This window comes from Callithrix jacchus, chromosome 14 (genome assembly GCF_049354715.1).
Source record: "Callithrix jacchus isolate 240 chromosome 14, calJac240_pri, whole genome shotgun sequence".
Classification (NCBI taxonomy): Eukaryota; Metazoa; Chordata; class Mammalia; order Primates; family Cebidae; genus Callithrix; species Callithrix jacchus.
Genome location: NC_133515.1, coordinates 45,578,108 through 45,597,822, shown reverse-complemented (window position 1 = coordinate 45,597,822; position 19,715 = coordinate 45,578,108). Strand labels below are relative to the sequence as shown.

Here is a 19,715-nt window from a genome sequence, read left to right as displayed (position 1 = left end):
CATCAGTGACTAGTATAGAATGTTGTGTAATGGATAATACAATGTATGAGCAGTTTACTCATTCTAGCACTCAGCTAATATTGTGCATTTACGCATTTAATCAGGAAATTTGTGATTAGAAGAATCCAAGAAGTAAACCAGAACTAGCCGTGTTGATTTAAACCCAGTTAACTTTGACAAACACTGAGTGCAATTCTTTAGAAACTAAAAGTTTGATAACTGGACTATGACTTATGATTTTTTAAAAAACAAAAAGATTGAATGTGTCAAGAGCCAGCATAACACACATTCACCCAAATTTTATTTTCCAAAACATCACTTTTCTTAGCCAGGAATAAATGCTACAGGCTGCCTATCACTATGGAGTAGCATAAAAAAACAGAATTCACCATCACTGGGTAGTTTTTATTTTTTTTTAATACTAAACTACAATACTGGTTTATTTAGCATACGTATAAGCTTCTTTCTGTCATACTTTTGGAGTTGTGAGGTATAAAATAACACGTTGAAACTGTTAGCCATAATACAGAAAAATAAAATTGAATTTGGTCAACATTGAGGTACTGCAGTGCACTTCTGAAAATAAGCCTTGCAAGTGATTTCCACTAGAATATTTATGGATATAGTAATTTAGGTAGTCATTCACTAGAGGAGATTATGATATACCTGTAGCTGAAAGATGAGAATAAAACCTACGGTTTCCAGTTGCAACTAGAAAAAGATGTAAAAACAAAAACAAAAAACCCAAAACACACACACTTTTTTAAAAAGGACCCTTTTTCCCTTTTCTATTTTAAATTGGTACTAAGTTTAAGAGGTCTACACATTTGGAAAACGCCCTGATGACTATTTCTGAAAGACCACATTCTTTCCTGTTTAGAGTTAAATAACTCCTGAGATTTTAATTTTAGTTTCTCAAAAAAGACAAAACCAGTTGAACTGCTTTATGTTATTTCCTGAGTCAGGAATTGAGGCCAACAGTATTGAAAAGGTAAACATGAGTTGACTTTTTGTGTTTTGTAGGCTAATACTAGCAGAGAAAAGGGCAAGTTGTTTATGTTCTTAAACATAATTTCAGAAGAAATGAAAAAGTCTTCATCTCACTATTAATCACATTATTTCTCATTCCTTTTTCAGAGGAAGAATTTATAAATGTCATTAAAGTCCTTTTTATGCAGAAATTATTGGATTTAAATACATGCTAATTGCTGCTAATGATAGCTCTATCTGCAACAGGATTAAAGCTGTTAGAATATATTTTAAGAGTCTTGGCAGATGAGTGTTTTAATAATCACCACATTTTAGAGACCTTTCTAAATCATGAGTTACATGAAATAAAGAACCTGAAACAAATTAGGCAAGATTGTTTCATTCGTACATATCAAGTGCCAGGTATTTTTTTTAAAGTAAAAAAAAAGGCGGGGGGTTGTTTCAGCAGGCTTCCCTTTCCCTCTGGGGCCTATTAAATACTACATAAACAAGTGTGCCTCTTCCTTTGGCTTATTTGGCATTGGTACACACCTCTTAGGCAAGTGGGGCCAGGTCTCTAGAACTGGCTGTCTCGTCTTGAACAGTTTGTTATTCATATTTCAGTCCTCTTTTTTCACACCTGTTTTTCATTTCAGGATATCTGAGTATCTGATACTGATCAAATCAATGGAAGGTAGATGGGGATACAAGCATTTCAGACTAGCACATTAGGAAAATATTTATTTAGAAATGTCTTTTCACCTTTCTATCAGGATCACAGTGGCTTAAGCATGGAACAGAGAAGAAAGGCATCCATTTTTGAAAGCCACGTACTTTAGATGACATATGCAGAAGCAACATGCATTGGCATTTCATCATTTAGAATCTTATCCAGGTGCCAACATTTATCCTAACCAGGAGGGGAAGGGTGCCAAAGTGAAAAAAGGTGTTTACTTTGTCCTCATGAAACTCATGCTTGGGCAAATCTTAGGGGTATACAGCTTCTGTACATTCATGTGTTACACCCATTACTGTTAATAGGAGATAACCACTTAGGTCCAAAAGAAAACATACCCTTAGAATTGAACTTGGACCTTGGGGACCAAAAGATCTCCCTAGCTGATAGCTGATGGGAATTGTGCAGTCTCGAATTTGCTGCCTGCTAATTTGACATCATTGAATTTGGAGAAGCAGAGCCAGGTTCATTCAGGTGTAACAGAGAAAGTGGAAAGAAAAACTATTTTGAAAATAAAAGTGATTATAAATCAGGCTTTTAAATTGTCACAGAAGTCCCTACCTCATTATATCATTAAAACAAGTTCCAGCTCATAGTTCTTAGAAAAGAGAAGGTTGTGATAGATTTATTCTTGTTTACAACTCTCAACCAAGCACTTGGTTTTTCTCAAAACAATAAAATTAAACTCAGCTAACAAAATTAGATTCATCTAATATAATATTTCAATTTGGAGATCAGTATGCTTTTAATTTTCAGGGATTCATGGTAAGGGAAAACAGATGGTCAAAATAATCTGACCTACAGAAAAACAAAACTTTTAATTTATACCCTATCACTAACCTTCTTGACCCAAATGTGAACAAGGGGCCAGCCAATTACTGAAGCAACAGAGTGTTGAGAAACTGCTGTGGGCCAAACATCATGGGAGGTGCAGAAGGGAGACAAATGTAATAATAAAGTATAGTTCTTGTATTCAAAGAATGTATAACTAAGGCTGAATATCAGTACAAAGCATATGGATAGGTTTACATTTTCTATTTTGTTTTCACCTTGTCTCTCTCCTTTGAAAACGGTAGTGAACTAAGGGATAAGGGGGAAAAAAGTAAAGGTCCTCAGTAGTCTATTAAATGTGGATGAACAAGGTCCTCCGAACAAGTAGAGCCCTTCGTCGTCTTCAGAACAGGATAGGAATTAAGAAGACAAGGTTTGAAAATAGATAAACCTGAGCATGCCAATTGAACCTTTCCAAGCCCCTGTTTTCACGTTTGTAAAATGGTAGCAATAATACTACTTTTCAGGGTGGTTGAAGAAATTGAATAAGATAAAATATACGAAGAACTTAGCACAGGGCTTGGCAAACAGCAACAGTTCAAGTAAACAGTAATCTTCATGGCCGGGTGCAGTGGCTCACACCTGTAGTCCCAACACTTTGGGAGGCCGAGGCAGGCAGATCACCTGAGGTCCCAAGTTTGAGACCAGCTTGGCCAACATGGTGAAAATCCATCTCTGCTAAAAATACAAAAATTAGCTGGGCATGGTGATGGACATCTGTAATCTCAGCTACTCAGGAGGCTGAGGCATGAGAATCTCTTGATCCCACGAGGCAGAGGTTGCAGTGAGCCAAGATCATGCCACTGCACTCTAGCCTGGGTGACAGCATAAGATTCTGTCTCAAAACAAACAAAAGTAGTCTTCATTATTATTAATAATGGGTAGTTGTAATATCTATTTAATATCTAATATCCTATGCATGGAATGTTCCTGTCTTTCTTCTCTAGCATTTATTGGTGGCTCAACTGGCCATGCAGGGAGTGTCAAATACAACTCAATAACCTTGGTCAATTCTTCTTGGGTTCCATCCAAAGACTGACTTTGTAAAGTGCCCCTGCTGGAGGTGTTGGGGTTTGGGGATGGGGTGGGGTAAGAGGATGAAGAATCCCTCTATACTCAGTGAGGATTACAACCAGGAGCATGTCCTAGCCAAGTCAGAGCCACTGCAGGCTCCTCTTGGCTTTGCACCTATTAGGACTGAGTAGCATTGTGTGTGCCAGGCTGGCCCCATGGGTATCCTTAGGAGATCATGTGAGTGTTTTCACTGTGTCCCTTCTAGGCTATGCAAACTCCAGTACTGGGAATCTTGTTTTGGAATGAAGTGTTGTTTTTGTACAAAGGACAATACAGTAGCTAGTTCAGACTAGTCCATGATATAAGAGGCAATAAGCCCTGCTTAAAAGGAAAAAAGTCCCCAGAAATGAAATCACAAATGCCACATTATCATGGGTTGCAGTAAACATGGGTGTGTGTAGAAAGAACATGTGGCAACACTTTTGTCTTCTACTGTGTCAATTGAGGTGATGGAAAATATGACAGTCTAAGATAATTAAAGGTAAGTGGTTGGAAAGAAAAGCCTACTCTTGGAATTAGGGAGCACAGGTGAATGGTGCCATCAGAGTTTCATTACTTTTACGCATGTGATTAAGATTTGGCTTGGGAATATCATTGTAAAGTGGAAAGCTTGAGAAATATCTAGATATATGTGAACCAAACTATGTGCAACTTAGATTGATGCAGAAAGAACACTTTTTTATACTTGTAAATGTTTTGATACAAATTAAATATAGAAAAATACTACCTCTTATATCTAAGAAGGAAGAAAAATAGTCTGTGGACCTTGACCCCTAAGCTCCGAAGACACATGCTAATAATAATTGGCAAAAGTATTTGTTTTACTCTATAAAGTTAAGAGGTTAGACCTACGTGCAGGTGTTTAAAATTCGATCCATATGCAGGTGTCATGGGTGAACACCGGAAGCATAAAAGCTGTCCAATCTGTGCTGCCACTAGTACCACCTAGTGGTAGCCGAGAAGATGTGTAAGCATCTTTTTACAAATTTGCTTTAACAAATTTTAAAACCAATGCATCAATAAAACTTATTGTTTAAAACAATTGAAACATAGACAAGAATTCAGAGTAAATTGTCAAGGGTCCTTAAATTCCAGTCTCTCCCAATCCCACTCTTCTTCCTTATTAATGGCAATCTTGCCTTTCCTATGCATTTCCTCAAATTTCAGCCTCTCTCTCCCTGCCATTCTCTCTTTCTAGGCGCTTAATATTTTGAAAACATAAATGAAATTATTTAATCATATATTTTATGGGGTGATTTTTTCACTTGACAAATATCTTTAAACTTATTCTATAACACAGTAGAAACAATTGCTAATTGACCCAGACACTAGGATTGGCTCATAAGCTCAAGTATCAGGTCTGCTTTCAGATTCTGAGCTGGAAGAATTATCTGGCTATTGAAAATGCATTCTCCGGATGAGGTTCTTGACTCAGACTAGGCTTTATCAGACATGGTCAGCTTCCCACCTCCTCCTTCTCTCCTGTCCTCTCACAGTCTGTTACTCCGCCTCAGAGACCCCAGCTGCCATCATCCTCATTTAGCTTCCCCACACATCACCACTGCAGAAGACTCTGTTCTCATCTCCTGCCTCCAAACTGCCTCCAGGAAGATTGTTTCATAACTCAAATATCATTCAATCATTTTATATTTAAAAACTTCCTCTGGTTCCCACTTTCTGTAGAACTAAACTCAAACCGCAGCATTGTGTAGAAGGCTCCTCATAACCTCGCCTCATCCCATGCGTCTCTTCCCTATGCGCCAGCCACAGAGTTCCTTCTTCCAGAGTGGATCATATATTTTCACATGCCAATATCCTGCAGTTCCTTCTCTATGCCTGAAAGCAGCTCACATATTATCTATGAAGCTGCCTCCAACTCCCACAGGCTCCTCCTCTTTGCTTTGGTGTAGTTTGTAGCTTTTCTAGTATAGCACTGATCTCATTTTATTGTAATTATTTGACTATAAGCAACTTGATTACTTATCACACTTCTGTTGCCATCTCCTGCCCCCAAGAGACGTGGCACATGAATGCTTACTGAATGAATAAATGAAACTTAATAAGAAGGAGTACAGTGAGAAAACCCTAGGGTAGTGTTTTCCAAAGTTTAATATGATAAGAATCACTTAAAGTACTTATTAAAATGCAGACGTATTGGATTTACTCTCAGAGAGTTTACTCCATTTAACAGGTCTAAAGAGGTGGAGTTTAGAAATCTACATTTCAACAAACATCCCCAATAATTCTGATGACCTGTGAGAAGCCCTTCCCTAGAATGCAAAGCAAATAATTTGCCTGTTCCAGGCACACCTAAGAATAAATAGATTTACTTTCAGAATAAGTTTGAGAAAACCACAGTTGGCTGGGTACAGTGACTCACACTTGTAATCTCAACACTTTGGGAGGTCAAGGCAGGCAGATTTCTTGAGGTCAGGAGTTCAAGATCAGCCTGACCAACATGGTAAAACCCCATCTCTACTAAAAATACAAAAATTAGCCAGGCATGGTGGCATATGCTTGTAGTCCCAGCTACTCAGGAAGCTGAAGCAGGAGAATCACTTCAGGCTGGGAGGCAGAGGTTGCAGTGAGCCAAGAGCACGCCACTGCACTCCAGCCTGGGTGACAGAGCGAGACTGTCTCAAAAAAAAAAAAAAAAAAAAAACACACACACACACACAAAAAAAATAAAGCGAATTCCCTAAAGACTATAAAGAAGCATCAAGTTCTGTGTAGAGGGCTAAATTCTTTCTTTGTAAGGACAATTGTCGTCAACTCGCATGTGTTTGTTTTGTTAAGATAGTCACTATTTAGCTAGGCCCAAGCTGTTTTCACTAATATATTGCATTTGTGTCAAGCTTCTCTTTGGATGTTCTCCAAGCATTTTAGCAGTTTTAAGCCTGTCTTCCCTTGTTCTCTGAGGGAGGAACAAGCACAAGTTCACGCCAACTCATTAGGGAGGCATTGCTCAAGAGCAACTCCTGGGGCACCAGATGCAGGCAGGAGCAGAACCAGGGAGTGGGATCCCTCCCAGCCCCCTCCCCTCTGTGCTGTCTCATTTTTCCCCACCCACCCTCCCAAATGCTCATTACTGTCTTCAGCAGGTGGCTTCCACTCCTGCCTTCAAGTCTGCTAAGACATTCTCCCTCCCCAGATAGATAAGCTCCAAAAAGATTCACAGGTTCTAGACCATGCAAAACTGCCAAGGACCACATTGGCCAGAGCAATGCCTTCAGACAATCAATCTTAAGGGAGTTTGCAGAGACAATGGTAAATGTGGATTAGGCTTTTGATCAGAAGGCAGAATGTTTGTGAACCTGTCCCTACAAAAAATACAAAAATTAGCTGGATGTGGTGGTGGGCACCTGTGGTCCCAACTACTTGGGAGGCTGAGGTGAGAGAATCACTTGAGACAGCATTGCACTACTGCACTCCAGCCAGGGCTGCAGAGAAAGACACTGTCTCAAAGGAAGAAACTTTAGGCAGCAGATGTCTACCAGATGTATGTGTGCATACATGTATGTACACCCATATGAGTTTTAATACATGTATAGATTCATTCAACTACTGCTGCTACCATCACCCCAGAAGGCTCCCTCCTGCTACCCGTTTGAGTGTATCCAAGCTCTATTTTAAGGCTTTAATCTCATAAAAATCTCCAGGGAAAGGTTAAATGCTATAGAAAAGTTAAAGATAGTCTGTGTTCAGTTATTTGAAGAAACTTGTCATTCAGGGTTAGATTATTTCTATAGGGTGAAGACAAATTCCCATGACCTATATAGGTACTTATGTTGTCTTTTCAGGCAAGTTTGGTTAGCTATCCCCTCCTACCCTGTCAAGCAAGCGCTATAAACTCCCTGAGTGAAAGCCTGATGATTTAAACTTATGTCTATCATACGCATTATTTTGAGACTAACATGAATCCAAAATCATTAGCTTGTAGCCATGAAAATTATGAAAATAAACTTTCAGTATGGTCATATGAAATACATTTAAAAGTGTAACCATCTAGATTTGGGGAAATTAAGGACCGTCTCTCTCTCTCTCTCTCTCTCTCTCTCACACACACACACACACACACACTCACATTCATACACACATCATATAGATATACTTCACACCAAAACACAAGCCTGATAAATAAACTTTGAAAAGATCAAAATTCCAACTGGGTTTTGAGTTGGAAAAAAACAATAGTTGTATTTTGAAATACATGTTTTTGTCAAAGAAAGTGACTACCTGATAAAGGTAAAGGAAAAACCAGCTGTTTCAGTTTTTGGAAATTCACAGTGCTCCTATGTTTAGTAAGTTTGTTTAACTTCTGAACATTCAAAAATATTTTTGTCAAGTAATTTTGACATTTAAAATTCTGCTTCAAGCATGGAGGGAGGTTGCCACTAACACTATTGCTATCTCTTGGGCCATGGTCTCCCTTCAGATGGTTATTTCAGTGGGAGGAAATACCCTTGGCTGTCAGAGGCTAAGGGTCTGTAAACTTCTAGGGGAGGTAAGAGTGTTGGAGTCATACTGATTTGGATTTTCATTCTGTCTCCTCTACTCACACTAGCTGTGTGACCTTGGGCAGGTAGCCTAACCTCTCTGAACTTAATAGCTTTATTTTAACAATGGAAATCATATGTACTTTTCAGAGTGGTTTTGAAAATTAAATGAGATCATCTTTATAAAATGTCTGCCATACAAAGGATAGGCAATGAATGCTAATTTTGTCTTTCCTTTCCCCCATTTAATTCATTTCTCTACCTCCAAGTACAGCCTCATCATAACTAGGTCAGTCATAATTTATCTTGTTTTTTAATACCATGGGAGAAAAAAACATGGTTTAATCCTTCTCCTAATCTACCTTGTGACTTCTAACTTTCCCTGGCAGGAAGTGATTTCTTAGAACCAACTTCAAACCATTACTTTTTTCTTGTTGGAGAAGTTTTACTTCACTGTCTTCAGCAGCAAAGGAGAGTAAGTGGTCTGGATTCCCCAGATGTGAATCAGGAAAGGCAAGGTTATGCTGCAGTAATGAACAACCCCAGAATCCTAGTGATGGTTTATACAATAGTTTCTTGTTCATCTCTCCACCCGAACAAAAGAGACAGATTGATACAACATAAGGACAGATAAGGGATAAAGCAAATATAACAAACTGTTAATTGTGAAATCCAGGTGATTTCCAGGTATGGGAATGTTTGTTATGCAAGTCTTTCAACTTTTCTATACATTTCAACATTTTTCACAGTAAAATGTTGGGAGAAAAGTCTGTTTTTCATTTATGCTATGGGTCCAACAAAATTGGTTAGGGTTCCATGCCGTACCTTCTCACTCCAAGACCTAAGATGATCAATCATCTTGAAAATGGCTGTTTGCCATGGCAAAGGGCAAGAAAGTCCTGTTGGGCATTGCACAGACTGTTGGATATTTCAGCCTGAAATGACATGTCACTTCTGCTTACAACTCATTGGCCAGAACTACCAGCACATGGCCCTAGCCCAGGCCAAGGGGGTCAGATTCTATCATGTGCCTTGATGGGGGAGGGCTGGAAACCTTTGCTAAGCATCACAAGTGATTAACCTGATGAAAATAAACAACTTCATAAACTTCAAAGAATAACATACCTTAGGACTATCATCATTCATAATACAAATGTGGCAAGGCAAATTCACTGGAAGCAATGTCAGTAAGAAAATTCAGAAACTTCTTATTTCTCATCCACGTTTCTTCTTTCAGTCTTCTTCAAAGGGAGCAGGAGAACTAACCCCATAAAGGCTAACATATTACAAACTTCTCACTGCCTAGTTTGCAGCCGGCCAGCCAGCCAGCTCTTTCTAGAATCTCATCACCTTTTTGTTGAGTCAGCTCATTTTCCCTGAGCCAGTAAGAAGATGCGGAAGCTGTCCAGAGATCTTAAGAAAAGCAGAAGTTAGACTGAGGGTGATAAAGCTTTTCAGAAATCGGATAATAAAATATGAGTAAACAATATTTTAATATTTATATTGACTCAACATTTTAGAGGAGTTAGGAAAGATTTCATAATGACATTTAAGCTGGCACTTGAAGGCGTTTGCGAGGTAGGAAATGGAATAGGGCATTCCAAGCAGAGGAACAGGCTGTGCAGTGGCAAGGAAACTGCTTTGGACTTGGTAGATCTGCAGGAGAATAAGAAATTCACTGTGGCCAGAGACTAGAACGCCTGTCAGGATTACTGTTAAAGTACTAGCATAGGGCCAAAAATATTGTATTTTTCATCTGTTAGCAAGTGGGGAATGAAATACTCTACTTGTTAAGGAAAAATTTTAGTCTTATCTAGTGCTCAAACAGTAGTTAACATGGCTTCAAAGAGAAAAGATTATGTGCAAGTAATTGCTATAAAAAGAACTATAAGCAAATGAGTTTCTAGAAACTGAATACTTCTGTTTGCTGGCAACAATTTTTGAGTCATATATCTATTATATATGTTATGTAACATATTATATATATAATATATGTTAATATATCTACAGCAACTTTCTTTGGAAAAAACAAGTTACCTACTAGGCTGCAAACAAATTAAGGCAAAACTACCAAGTTATAAAAACAAAAGCTGCAGGAGAGTGGGCAGGTAATGAGGTGATTTTAAATGAAGTACATTTGTCAAGGGAACAGTGATGGGGAGAAGAAAAACAAGGAGCTTTACATGTGATATGCCATTTAATCCTAATACATGTTGTGAAGTGAATGTTATTATCACCATTTCATAAATGAGAAAACTGAAGATCAATTAAAGTAGCTTCTTATAAAATGAGCTGTTTAAATTTGAGCCTTACTTTTGAGTTCCTGAGACACTTTTCCTCTGAAAAATGGAGATATGACACATGCTGCCTACCTCACAGGGCTGTTAGGAGGATTAAAAGAAATAACAAGAGAAATTGACATCATTCTTGACCTTGGCTTTTTAAATCAGAAAATGTTAAGTTTTCTGATTCTGTCCTGATATTTGTATATTCTTCAAAACAGGGTCGTTATTTAAGAGATGTTTTGATACCTGTTTGTGAAGGAAGTCTTTGTAGCATATTTTAAAATATACCATTTTAAACTATTTTTAAATAATAAAAAATGTTATTTTTCCAAGCATCAAAATAGAGTATAACCTTTGGCCTTTATCTGAAATCCATTCGTGGAATATTTTAGGAAAAAAAATTTTTTTTAAACTCCTTTAGTTTTTCTCTTGGCATTTTAAATAATTTTGTTTGAAAATGTATTCCTCCTTTTTCTTTTTCTTATCTCTTTTTTTTTTTTTTTTTGAGACCGAGTCTTGCTGTGTCACACAGGCTGGAGTGTAGTGGTAGGATCTCAGCTCACTGCAACGTCCACCTCCAGGGCTCAAGAGATCCTTCCATCTCAGCCTCCTGAGTAGCTGGGACCACAGTTGCACACCACCATGCACAGCTAATTTTTGTGTTTTTCATAGACACATCATTCGGACATGTTACCTAGGCTGATCTCAAACTCCTGGGCTCAAGCAAGCGACCTGCATTGGCCTCCAAAGTGCTGGGATTACAGGCATGACCCACCGTGCCTGGCCTTCCTTTCTTTTTAATTGAAATGTACCCAATAATGATGTTATGTGCCAAGAACTGTTCCAAAGGTTTAAGGTACATTAACTTATTTAATCCTTATAACCATTCTTCAAGGTAAATACTATTATCTCCATTTTCCAAATGAGAAAATTGAGGTGGAGAGGTATTAAGTGACTTGCCTAGACCACACAGCTAATAAATAGCTAAGCCAGGATTTAAATTGAGGTACTTTGGCTCCAGAATCTGAAATTTTTTTTTTTTTGAGATGGAGTCTCACTCTGAAACCCAGACTGGAGTGCAGTGGTGTGATCCGGTTCACTGTAACCTCCGTCTCCTGGGTTCAAGTGATTATCTGGCTCAGCCTCCCAAGTAGCTGAGATTACAGGCATGTGCCACCATGTTGGCTAATTTTTCTATTTTTAGTAGAAACGGGGTTTTGCCATGTTGGCCAGGCTGGTCTTGAACTGCTGACCTCAAGCAATCTACCTGCCTCAGCTTCCAAAAGTGCTGGGATTACAGGTGTGAGCTACCATGCTTGGTGGAGAATCTGAGCTTTTAAACACTAAACCATGATACATTACTGATGATAACAGGCCCTCTTCCTAAATGAATCAGGACTATCACTATGCTTATCGAGTTTTATTTCATCTACGGAAACTACTGTGGTTTAGTACAGGATTGTGTACCTACATGACAGAGATGTCCCAATCTACCATTCTTTTGACTTATTTTGTCTGCTTTTTATAGTTTTTACTGTCCTCTGAAAAAAAGAATATTTTCAGTATATTTACCTCTACAGATTGTCTTCTTCCCTTTAATTGTTCTACTTCCAATTTCATAACAGTCAGAAACCAGATCACCCCACACATTAGAACTGTGTCTAAAGTAGGAGTCATGAGGCCTTGAGAGAAGACCCAAGCCTTTAATGAATGGACTTTGTGACATCTGTGACAGGGATCTTTATTTTTTGGCATGTTTTCTGTTCTTAACTGTGATCCAGATAGTTTAGATGGCTGGATAAGTGACTTCTCAATAAGTGAGGTGTCACAAAATATAAACTCAAGGCATTTCTATTCTTCCACCTGTTCAAAAGTGTTTTAGTCATCATCATAATTGGAAGCATGGCCTAGTTCCTCAAGCTTCTGGGTAGCCATCTGATGCTTGGAGGTAGAAAATCGTGGCTACAACTTGTATAAAAATAGCCCTTCCAGATGGCTAAGGGGCAAAGTTACAACTCAGCATCTCAATATAGCTGAGCACTCAAATTTTGGAGTAGGAGGAGAGCTATGTGAGAAGTAGCCAGAGAGGCTGGGCTGGAATCCAATCATAAGTAGAACAGTATATGCCAGGAGAGATCACTTAACGTGCAGATTAGCTGTTAATATTTTCTGTTACTTCATCTCCATCTCCTCCCTACCTCCTTTGATTCAACCTTACTTCTGGCCCTAAGGGAACACATACACATACAACATACACACATATGCACACACAATTTCCTTTTGTTTTTTTAAAGGAGCATAAAGTAGAGGTACAAACCACATCTCTTAAAAGGCTTTAGAATTCTACTAGTCTAACTCTGTTTTAGAGGTAAGCAAACTGAGACAGAGAAAGGTGAGGTGACCATCCAGGATGTGACCAGGACTCATGCTCCAGGTGCTAGGCCAGGGCTCATCTTCTGGCTTGTTTGTGGGAGAATGTGTGCACTTATCCCAGGACATGCTTCCTCCGTGCCTGCCTTGACTCATTTTAAACTCGAAATGAAGCCTTTAGTTTTTATTTTAAAAAAGTATGGATTCTTGCAAAAGTCATGATAATGTCTCCACCCTCAACGCAAATACTCAGTCCCTGGTAGATGAGGCACAGGCTTGGAAACCTGTTTCACAAGTGAAAATATTTACTAATCAAATTAATAAATATTAAATTAAAATGTGTAGTTCTTTTTTTTTTAAACCTTCTAATCACTCAGCATTTCTGTTGGATATTCGGGAAGAAAACTTAAGCCTCTGTAGTCAATCCATTGCTTTAAATATCTCAATGTCTGTTCAAATAATTGAGTGTTGGTTTTTAAAAACAGAAATTAGGAATGGGTTAGTACTTAATGTTTAACAATTGTAATAAAGGCTTTTATTTATTTTTGAAAAACAAGCAAATTGAGAAACACGTCACACTCCTTTAACATCATTTATGATCCCCAAAAGGCAAGGCATTGCTGTTTCCTGGTGGCTGTACAGCATCATTGCAGGTAAGCTATTTGGAGGTGGAAAAGGTGTTGAGTGCTAGTCTTTCAAATTCAGTTCTAAATAAATTGACTCTTTAACATACACTCCCAGCAGCTTGCATTGTCTTATAAGAAGGGTTTACAGGTAGCAAAAACAATCTCCAACCAACTTTTTCCAACACAATAGAATTTGTGCTGCTCAAGTAAATATTACAATATTATTGGAAAATAGTATGTTAGTTTTCAAGAGGAAGTTTCTTTCCTTATTATGGAATTTATACTTAAAGTATACGGTATATGGGTTTTGTGCCAGGTGCTGGAAGTAGGCAAGGAGGCTCACCCCGATGTACACACACTATTTTAGCATCATTGCTCTCCTGCTACTGAGCCACATAGTTGACCAACAGAGGAGGGGTCACCACAGAAAGAGTAATGGAGTGAGATAGGGACAAACATTTTTTGATTGCCCACCAAGCACCTGGGCCTGTGCTAGCCCTGTTCAACTTGGCTGGAGCAATTCTGCTAAAAGGTCAAACTTGATCCATGAATAGGTATGCTAATTCTACTCCGGGTACATCCCCCTCAGCCTGTAGCATACAGGCCTGAGTGGAGCTGGCCTAGAGCTGGGATCCACCTGCTAGATAGCTATTGGCCAAATTACGACTGCAAGTTAGGGCATGATTTTTCAATGTCTTTATTAAGAAATATCAAAAGTGATTACAGGTCCATACACAGTTTTACAAAGTTAATGTGAAGAAGAATGTAGGGATGCCATAAATGTGGCTGTCTGAAGACTATGGAAGCTTGTCAAAGGGGTAACCCTACAACTCCTGTCACTTTGATGGTGGTCCACAGCAAATGCTTTTCCCCCATTTCTACTAGGCCATTGTACAATACCTTAAGTAACTCTTAAGTTACTTAAGAGAGTTTTAATACGTTATAAATACATACCTATTTGTCCTTTTAGTTTGTTATCATCCTTCCATTAAAAAGCTGAGCTGTTTATAGGAAGCATAACATTTGAGTCCCATTCACTGCTGTTTGTATTATATTTTCACAAAGCCTGCTTTGAAAGCTAACAAACACTGCAAGTTACATATTACCATATTACACATGGGAGGACCCATACACATTGTTATTTTTAAATTTAACATTGGGGAAAAAAAAGGAGGAATCACTTCACTTGGAAACAAAACACCAAGGTCAGTCGGTAGAATGGTCAAGAGTAGGACAAGCCTGCCAGTTCCACTGAACTGCAGCTACGAGTGGTCAATAGGATGACCGAGAACAACTGGATGCAGGAACACCATCACAAAATACAGACGGGAATGCTCTTGGGGTGGTACATCACCATCCTGTACGTGAAGGATATTGGATCAGAGGGGAATTACACTTTCAAAATAACCAGGGCTAGTAAGTCACCAGTACCAGATGGGGAACAGCAATGGTGTGGCATGCCTTGTTTAAGGCTTGTGCTGGTTTATCTAAAAGTAGGTTTCTTAAAAGATTGTCCAGCAGCATCAGAAAGAGCCACTTTCACAGGAAGGACTCCTTGTTCACCCACATCAGGCTGCGTGTCTCGTTGGGCTTGCATTCATACTCAATGACGGAGAAGGGGCTTCCCCACTGGCAGTGATCCCGCTTGTGGTAGTTATAGAACTTGACCTGCCACACCGTCTCGAAGGTCCCAATGTCTGTGAACTGAGGGAAGAGAAACATGTTTGATAAACACCTCATTCTGCCATGAGCAACAGATGAGAGCTAACATTAATGACGAAGCTCCTGGATAATCAAGCAGACCCAGTCAAGACTCTCGTGGTCTGCAAGGCTTGGAAGCCTTTCCTTTAGTGGCCTATCTCCCTCCTTTATGATGGGAGATGCTTTTGTAAAAAGCTATCTGTAAACCATTCTTCTTTGTAAAATCTGATTCCCATTGCCCGCATGGCATTTGCTTTTGTATTGCTTTTAATAAAAATAACTTCAAAGTTTATCTGTTTTTCAAGTTTAATTTTTTGAAAACTTAGAATTTGGCTGGCCACAGTGGCTCACGCCTGTAATCCCAACACTTTGGGAGGCCATGGTGGGTGGATCATGAGGTCAGGAGATCGAGATCATCTTCACTAACATGGTGAAACGCTGTCTCTACTAAAAATACAAAAAAATTAGCCGCATGTGGTGGCATGCGCCTGTAGTCCTAGCTATTTGGGAGGCTGAGGCAGGAGAATTGCCTGAACCCGGGAGGTGGAGGTTGCAGTCAGCCGAGATTATGCCACTGCACTACAGCCTGGGTGACAGAGCAAGATTCCATCTCCAAACAAAAAACACAAAAGAGAAAAAAACTTAGAATTTTAAAGCTTGCTCTAAAATGGCCCCTTCTGGCCAGGTGCAGTTCATGCAGTAATCCCAGGCTGAGGCAGGATGATAGGAGTTCCAGAACAGCCTGAACAACTAAGCAAGACTCTGTCTCTAAAACGAACTCCCACTCTCACCCACCAAGTGGTCCCTGCTACAGAAAGATGGGGCGAAGGCAAGAGAAGGAATAATGTTTACTGGCTTTTTGTTTTCTTTCTCAAAATACAGTGGTACAAAATAAAATGTTTAATACATCTACATAAGCTATAATTTCCATCATTAGTTTCAATTCCAAGAAAAGTATTTCATTGGAAGTGTTTGTTCGTTAAGGGCCCTACATTAACTATTAAACATTGAGTACTTATAAGTCAGGAGTCCATGCCTATGTCTTGGGCTTTGATTATACATTATCCAAAACCATTTTGGAGTATCTACCATGTACCTTGCATGTATAACAATTTGTATAAGGCAGGATTGTTGCTCTTAAGAAGTTTGCATTCTACTTCCAGAAGGTAGGCCCTATAAATCACTGCACAGAACTCTCTGAGGCAGAAAGTACACATTTCTCTTACAGCTGAGAAGAGGACATGGAATACTCTGGAGGCCACTGGGCAGATGCTGAAGTGGCCTGTGGGGTAGCCTGACCCTGCTACTGCCTTCTGGAGCTATTTAGGGGATCTGGCATTAAACTGCATGATGCCTGTCGTTATTTTCTCCTCTGACCCTCCCCTGTTAAGGGAGGGGACAAGGACTGACTTGGCAGGATTCTTAGACTTGTCAGGAGCCAGAAGACGTGGACAGAGGAAAGCAGTGAGCATTAGGAGTCTCATGCTTCTTGCTGATACAGGAGGAGGGTGATCAGGTGCTTCCCAGAGAGCTTTCCAAGATGCTCTTAAAATTATATCTTGCACCATTGCCTCATCCTGCTAATTTGATCCCAAAACAAGATCTGGGCTTTCCTTTGGGAAATCTGCTTGATTTGAAATAGTGGATGATATACCTAGAGTCCACAGACCTCCTAGGTATCAAAATGAATGATCTCTTTTTAGAGAGTCATGGCTTAAAGACCTACATAAATGTATAGCAGCTTTATTCACAATAGTCCCAGGTTGGAATTGACCCAAATGTTTAATTATTCACCTGTTGATAGGCAAGTTTTGGTATATTTATAAAATGGCCTTTTGCTGAACAATAAAGAAAGACATGCTGATTCAAGCAGTAACAGGGATGGATCTCGAAGACATGCCGAGCAAAATAATCCAGTCCCCCAAAATACATACTGCATGATTCAATCTACATACGTGACAGAATGTAATCTACGTTGACAGGAAACATCCATGGTTATCTAGGGCCTGGGGTGAGAAGGGGGATTAATGCAAATGTGCAAGAGGGAACTTTTTGGGGGTGATGGAAGCATTCTACATCTTGATTGGGGTGATGGTTACATGGCTGTCCATATATGTTGGTCAAAACTTATTGAACTGTATGCTCAAAATGAGTACATTTATTACATGTAAACTATACCTCAAAGTTATGAAAAAACAGAAATATCCATTTTTAGTGAGCTATTAGAAAATAGGTATTCTAAACGCTGCTAATGGGAATTGAATTAGCCTTTTGGAAGGATAATTTGTATGAAGTTAAAGGTGTGAGTACATTCAGACCCAGCAATTCCATTTATAATTTATCTTAAGAACATCACCAAGTTTAGAGTAGTAAACAATGCAACACTACAGATGGAATACTATGTAGTATTTTTAAATGTAAAGTATTTAATGAAGTTTTTATTTTATATTGTTACATGAACTAAGCAGAGTACCATGAAGAACATGAAGTATTAATTCAATTAAAATTATATTTGGCTGGGTGTGGCAGCTCTCACCTGTAATTCCAATACTTTGGAAGGCCAAGATGAGAGGACTGCTTGAGGCCTGGAGTTTGAGACTAGCCTGGGCAATATAGTGAGACCCTGACTCAACAAAAAATATTTGAAAATTAGCTGGGTGTGGTGGCACACCCTGTAGTCCTAGCTATTCAGGAGATTGAGCTAGGAGGATTGTTTGAGCCCAGTTTGAGGCTGCAGAGAGCTATAATCATGCTACTGCATTCCAGCCTGTGCAACAGAGAAAGACCCTGTCTCCAAAAATATATATATTCCACCTTATGTTATAGTATATATTTATATATTATATGCATATATATGCATATAAATGTATATAAATTTAATAAATTTATATTTTTAAATTTAATTCATATACATTTGTTAAATATTTAAATACATTTATATAAATACATAAAATATTTATAGACAAATATAAATATGTAAAATATGGAGGAAAATATTTCATTAAAAGTGATAAAAAATATTTCATTGGAAGCATTTGTTTGTTCAAGGCCCTACTTTAACTCTTAAACATTGAGTACTTAGAAGTCAGGAGCCCATTCCTAGGTCTTGGGCTTTGATTATACATTATCCAAAACCATATTTCAGTTTTAAATATATATACATAATATATATAATTGTATATATCAATTATATATAATTATGATATATTCAATGTTAGAAATTCTGATGGAATATGTTTTATTTTCTCCTATGTTCTTTTTTTAATTAAAAAAAAATGATTTTTTTGTTTGAGATGGAGTCTAGCTCTGTCACCCAGGCTTGGCCATCTTGGCTCACTGCAACCTTTGCCTCCCAGGTCATGCAGTTTTCCTGCCTCAGCCTCCTGAGTAGCTGGGATTATAGGCCTGAGCCACTATACCCAGTTAATTTCTGTTTTTAGTAGAGATGGGTTTTACCATGTTGCCCAGGCTGGTCTCGAAATCCTGACCTCAAGTGATCTGCCAGCCTTGGCTTCCCAAAGTGCTGGGATTACAGGCGTGAGCCGCTGCACTGGGCCCATTTTCTTCTATGTGCTTATTTGTTTTTTCAAAATATAATGATTACTTTTTATAACCAGAAAAAAAAATTAAACCAAAACTGTATTTCCCAAAAGTATTACCAAATAGTCATTATCCTTAATATAAAGGACTATATGTATATGTATTATTAGTAAGTACTACTAAGAAAACTGAAATTAAAAACTGAAACAATTAATTAAAAAGAAAAAAATAGGCCAGGAGCAGTGGCTCATGCCTGTAATCCCAGCATTTTGGAAGGCCAACATGGGAGGATCTCTTGAACCCAAAGTTTAGGACCAGCTTAGGCAACATGGTAAAACCATGTCTCTACAAAAAATTTAAAAATTAGCTGGGCATGGGAGTGTGTAGTCCCAGCTACTCAGGAGGCTGAGGTGGAAGGATCGCTTGAGCCCAGGAGGCAGAGGTTGCAGTGAGCTGAGATGTTGCCACTGCATTTCAGCCTGAGCCACAGGGCAAGACCCTGTCTTGGGGGAGGAGGGGGAAATGACTAACACCTGGAAAAACATTCAAATGTAATTAGTAATTAAAGAAATTTATAAACTTGGTGGCATATCCATATGATAAACTTACAGAGCCATTAAAAAGGAATTTAGCCTTGTCAATGAGTCAAGAAAATGCTTAGAACAATGTTAAAAGAAAGATGAATTGGAATGGTTTATATATGTTCTGAGCTCAAATATGTAAAGTAAGACGTATAGAAAAAATAAAATGGGCCGGGCGTGGTGGCTCACGCCTGTAATCCCAACACTTTGGGAAGCTGAGGCAGGTGGATCACGAGGTCAAGAGATCGAGACCATCGTGGTCAACATGGTGAAACCCCGTCTCTACTAAAAATATAAAAAATCAGCTGGGCATGGTGGCACGTGCCTGTAATCCCAGCTACTCAGGAGGCTGAGGCAGGAGAATTGCCTGAACCCAGGAGGCGGAGGTTGCGGTGAGCCAAGATTGCGCCATTGCACTCCAGCCTGGGTAACAAGAGCAAAACTCCCGTCTCAGAAAAAAAAGAAAAAGAAAAAAAGAAAAAAGAAAATGAAAAATATTACCTTCT

General features: G+C 38.8%; 1 protein-coding gene across 3 annotated transcripts in view; it reads right to left on the bottom strand.

Moving 5' to 3' along the window:
• CNRIP1 (cannabinoid receptor interacting protein 1) overlaps positions 1-19,715 on the bottom strand; it is a 54,571-nt gene that overhangs the window by 18,473 nt on the left and 16,383 nt on the right. For 2 of the 3 annotated variants that reach the window (XM_008980587.4, XM_008980588.4), the window contains exon 3: positions 14,069-15,091. The exons of the other annotated variant lie outside the window; for it this stretch is intronic. In XM_008980587.4, the coding sequence (XP_008978835.1) occupies positions 14,927-15,091 (165 nt within the window). In that variant the 3' untranslated portion in view covers positions 14,069-14,926. Of the gene's footprint in view, positions 1-14,068; positions 15,092-19,715 lie in introns of those variants that run through there. 3 annotated transcript variants of the gene reach the window in all.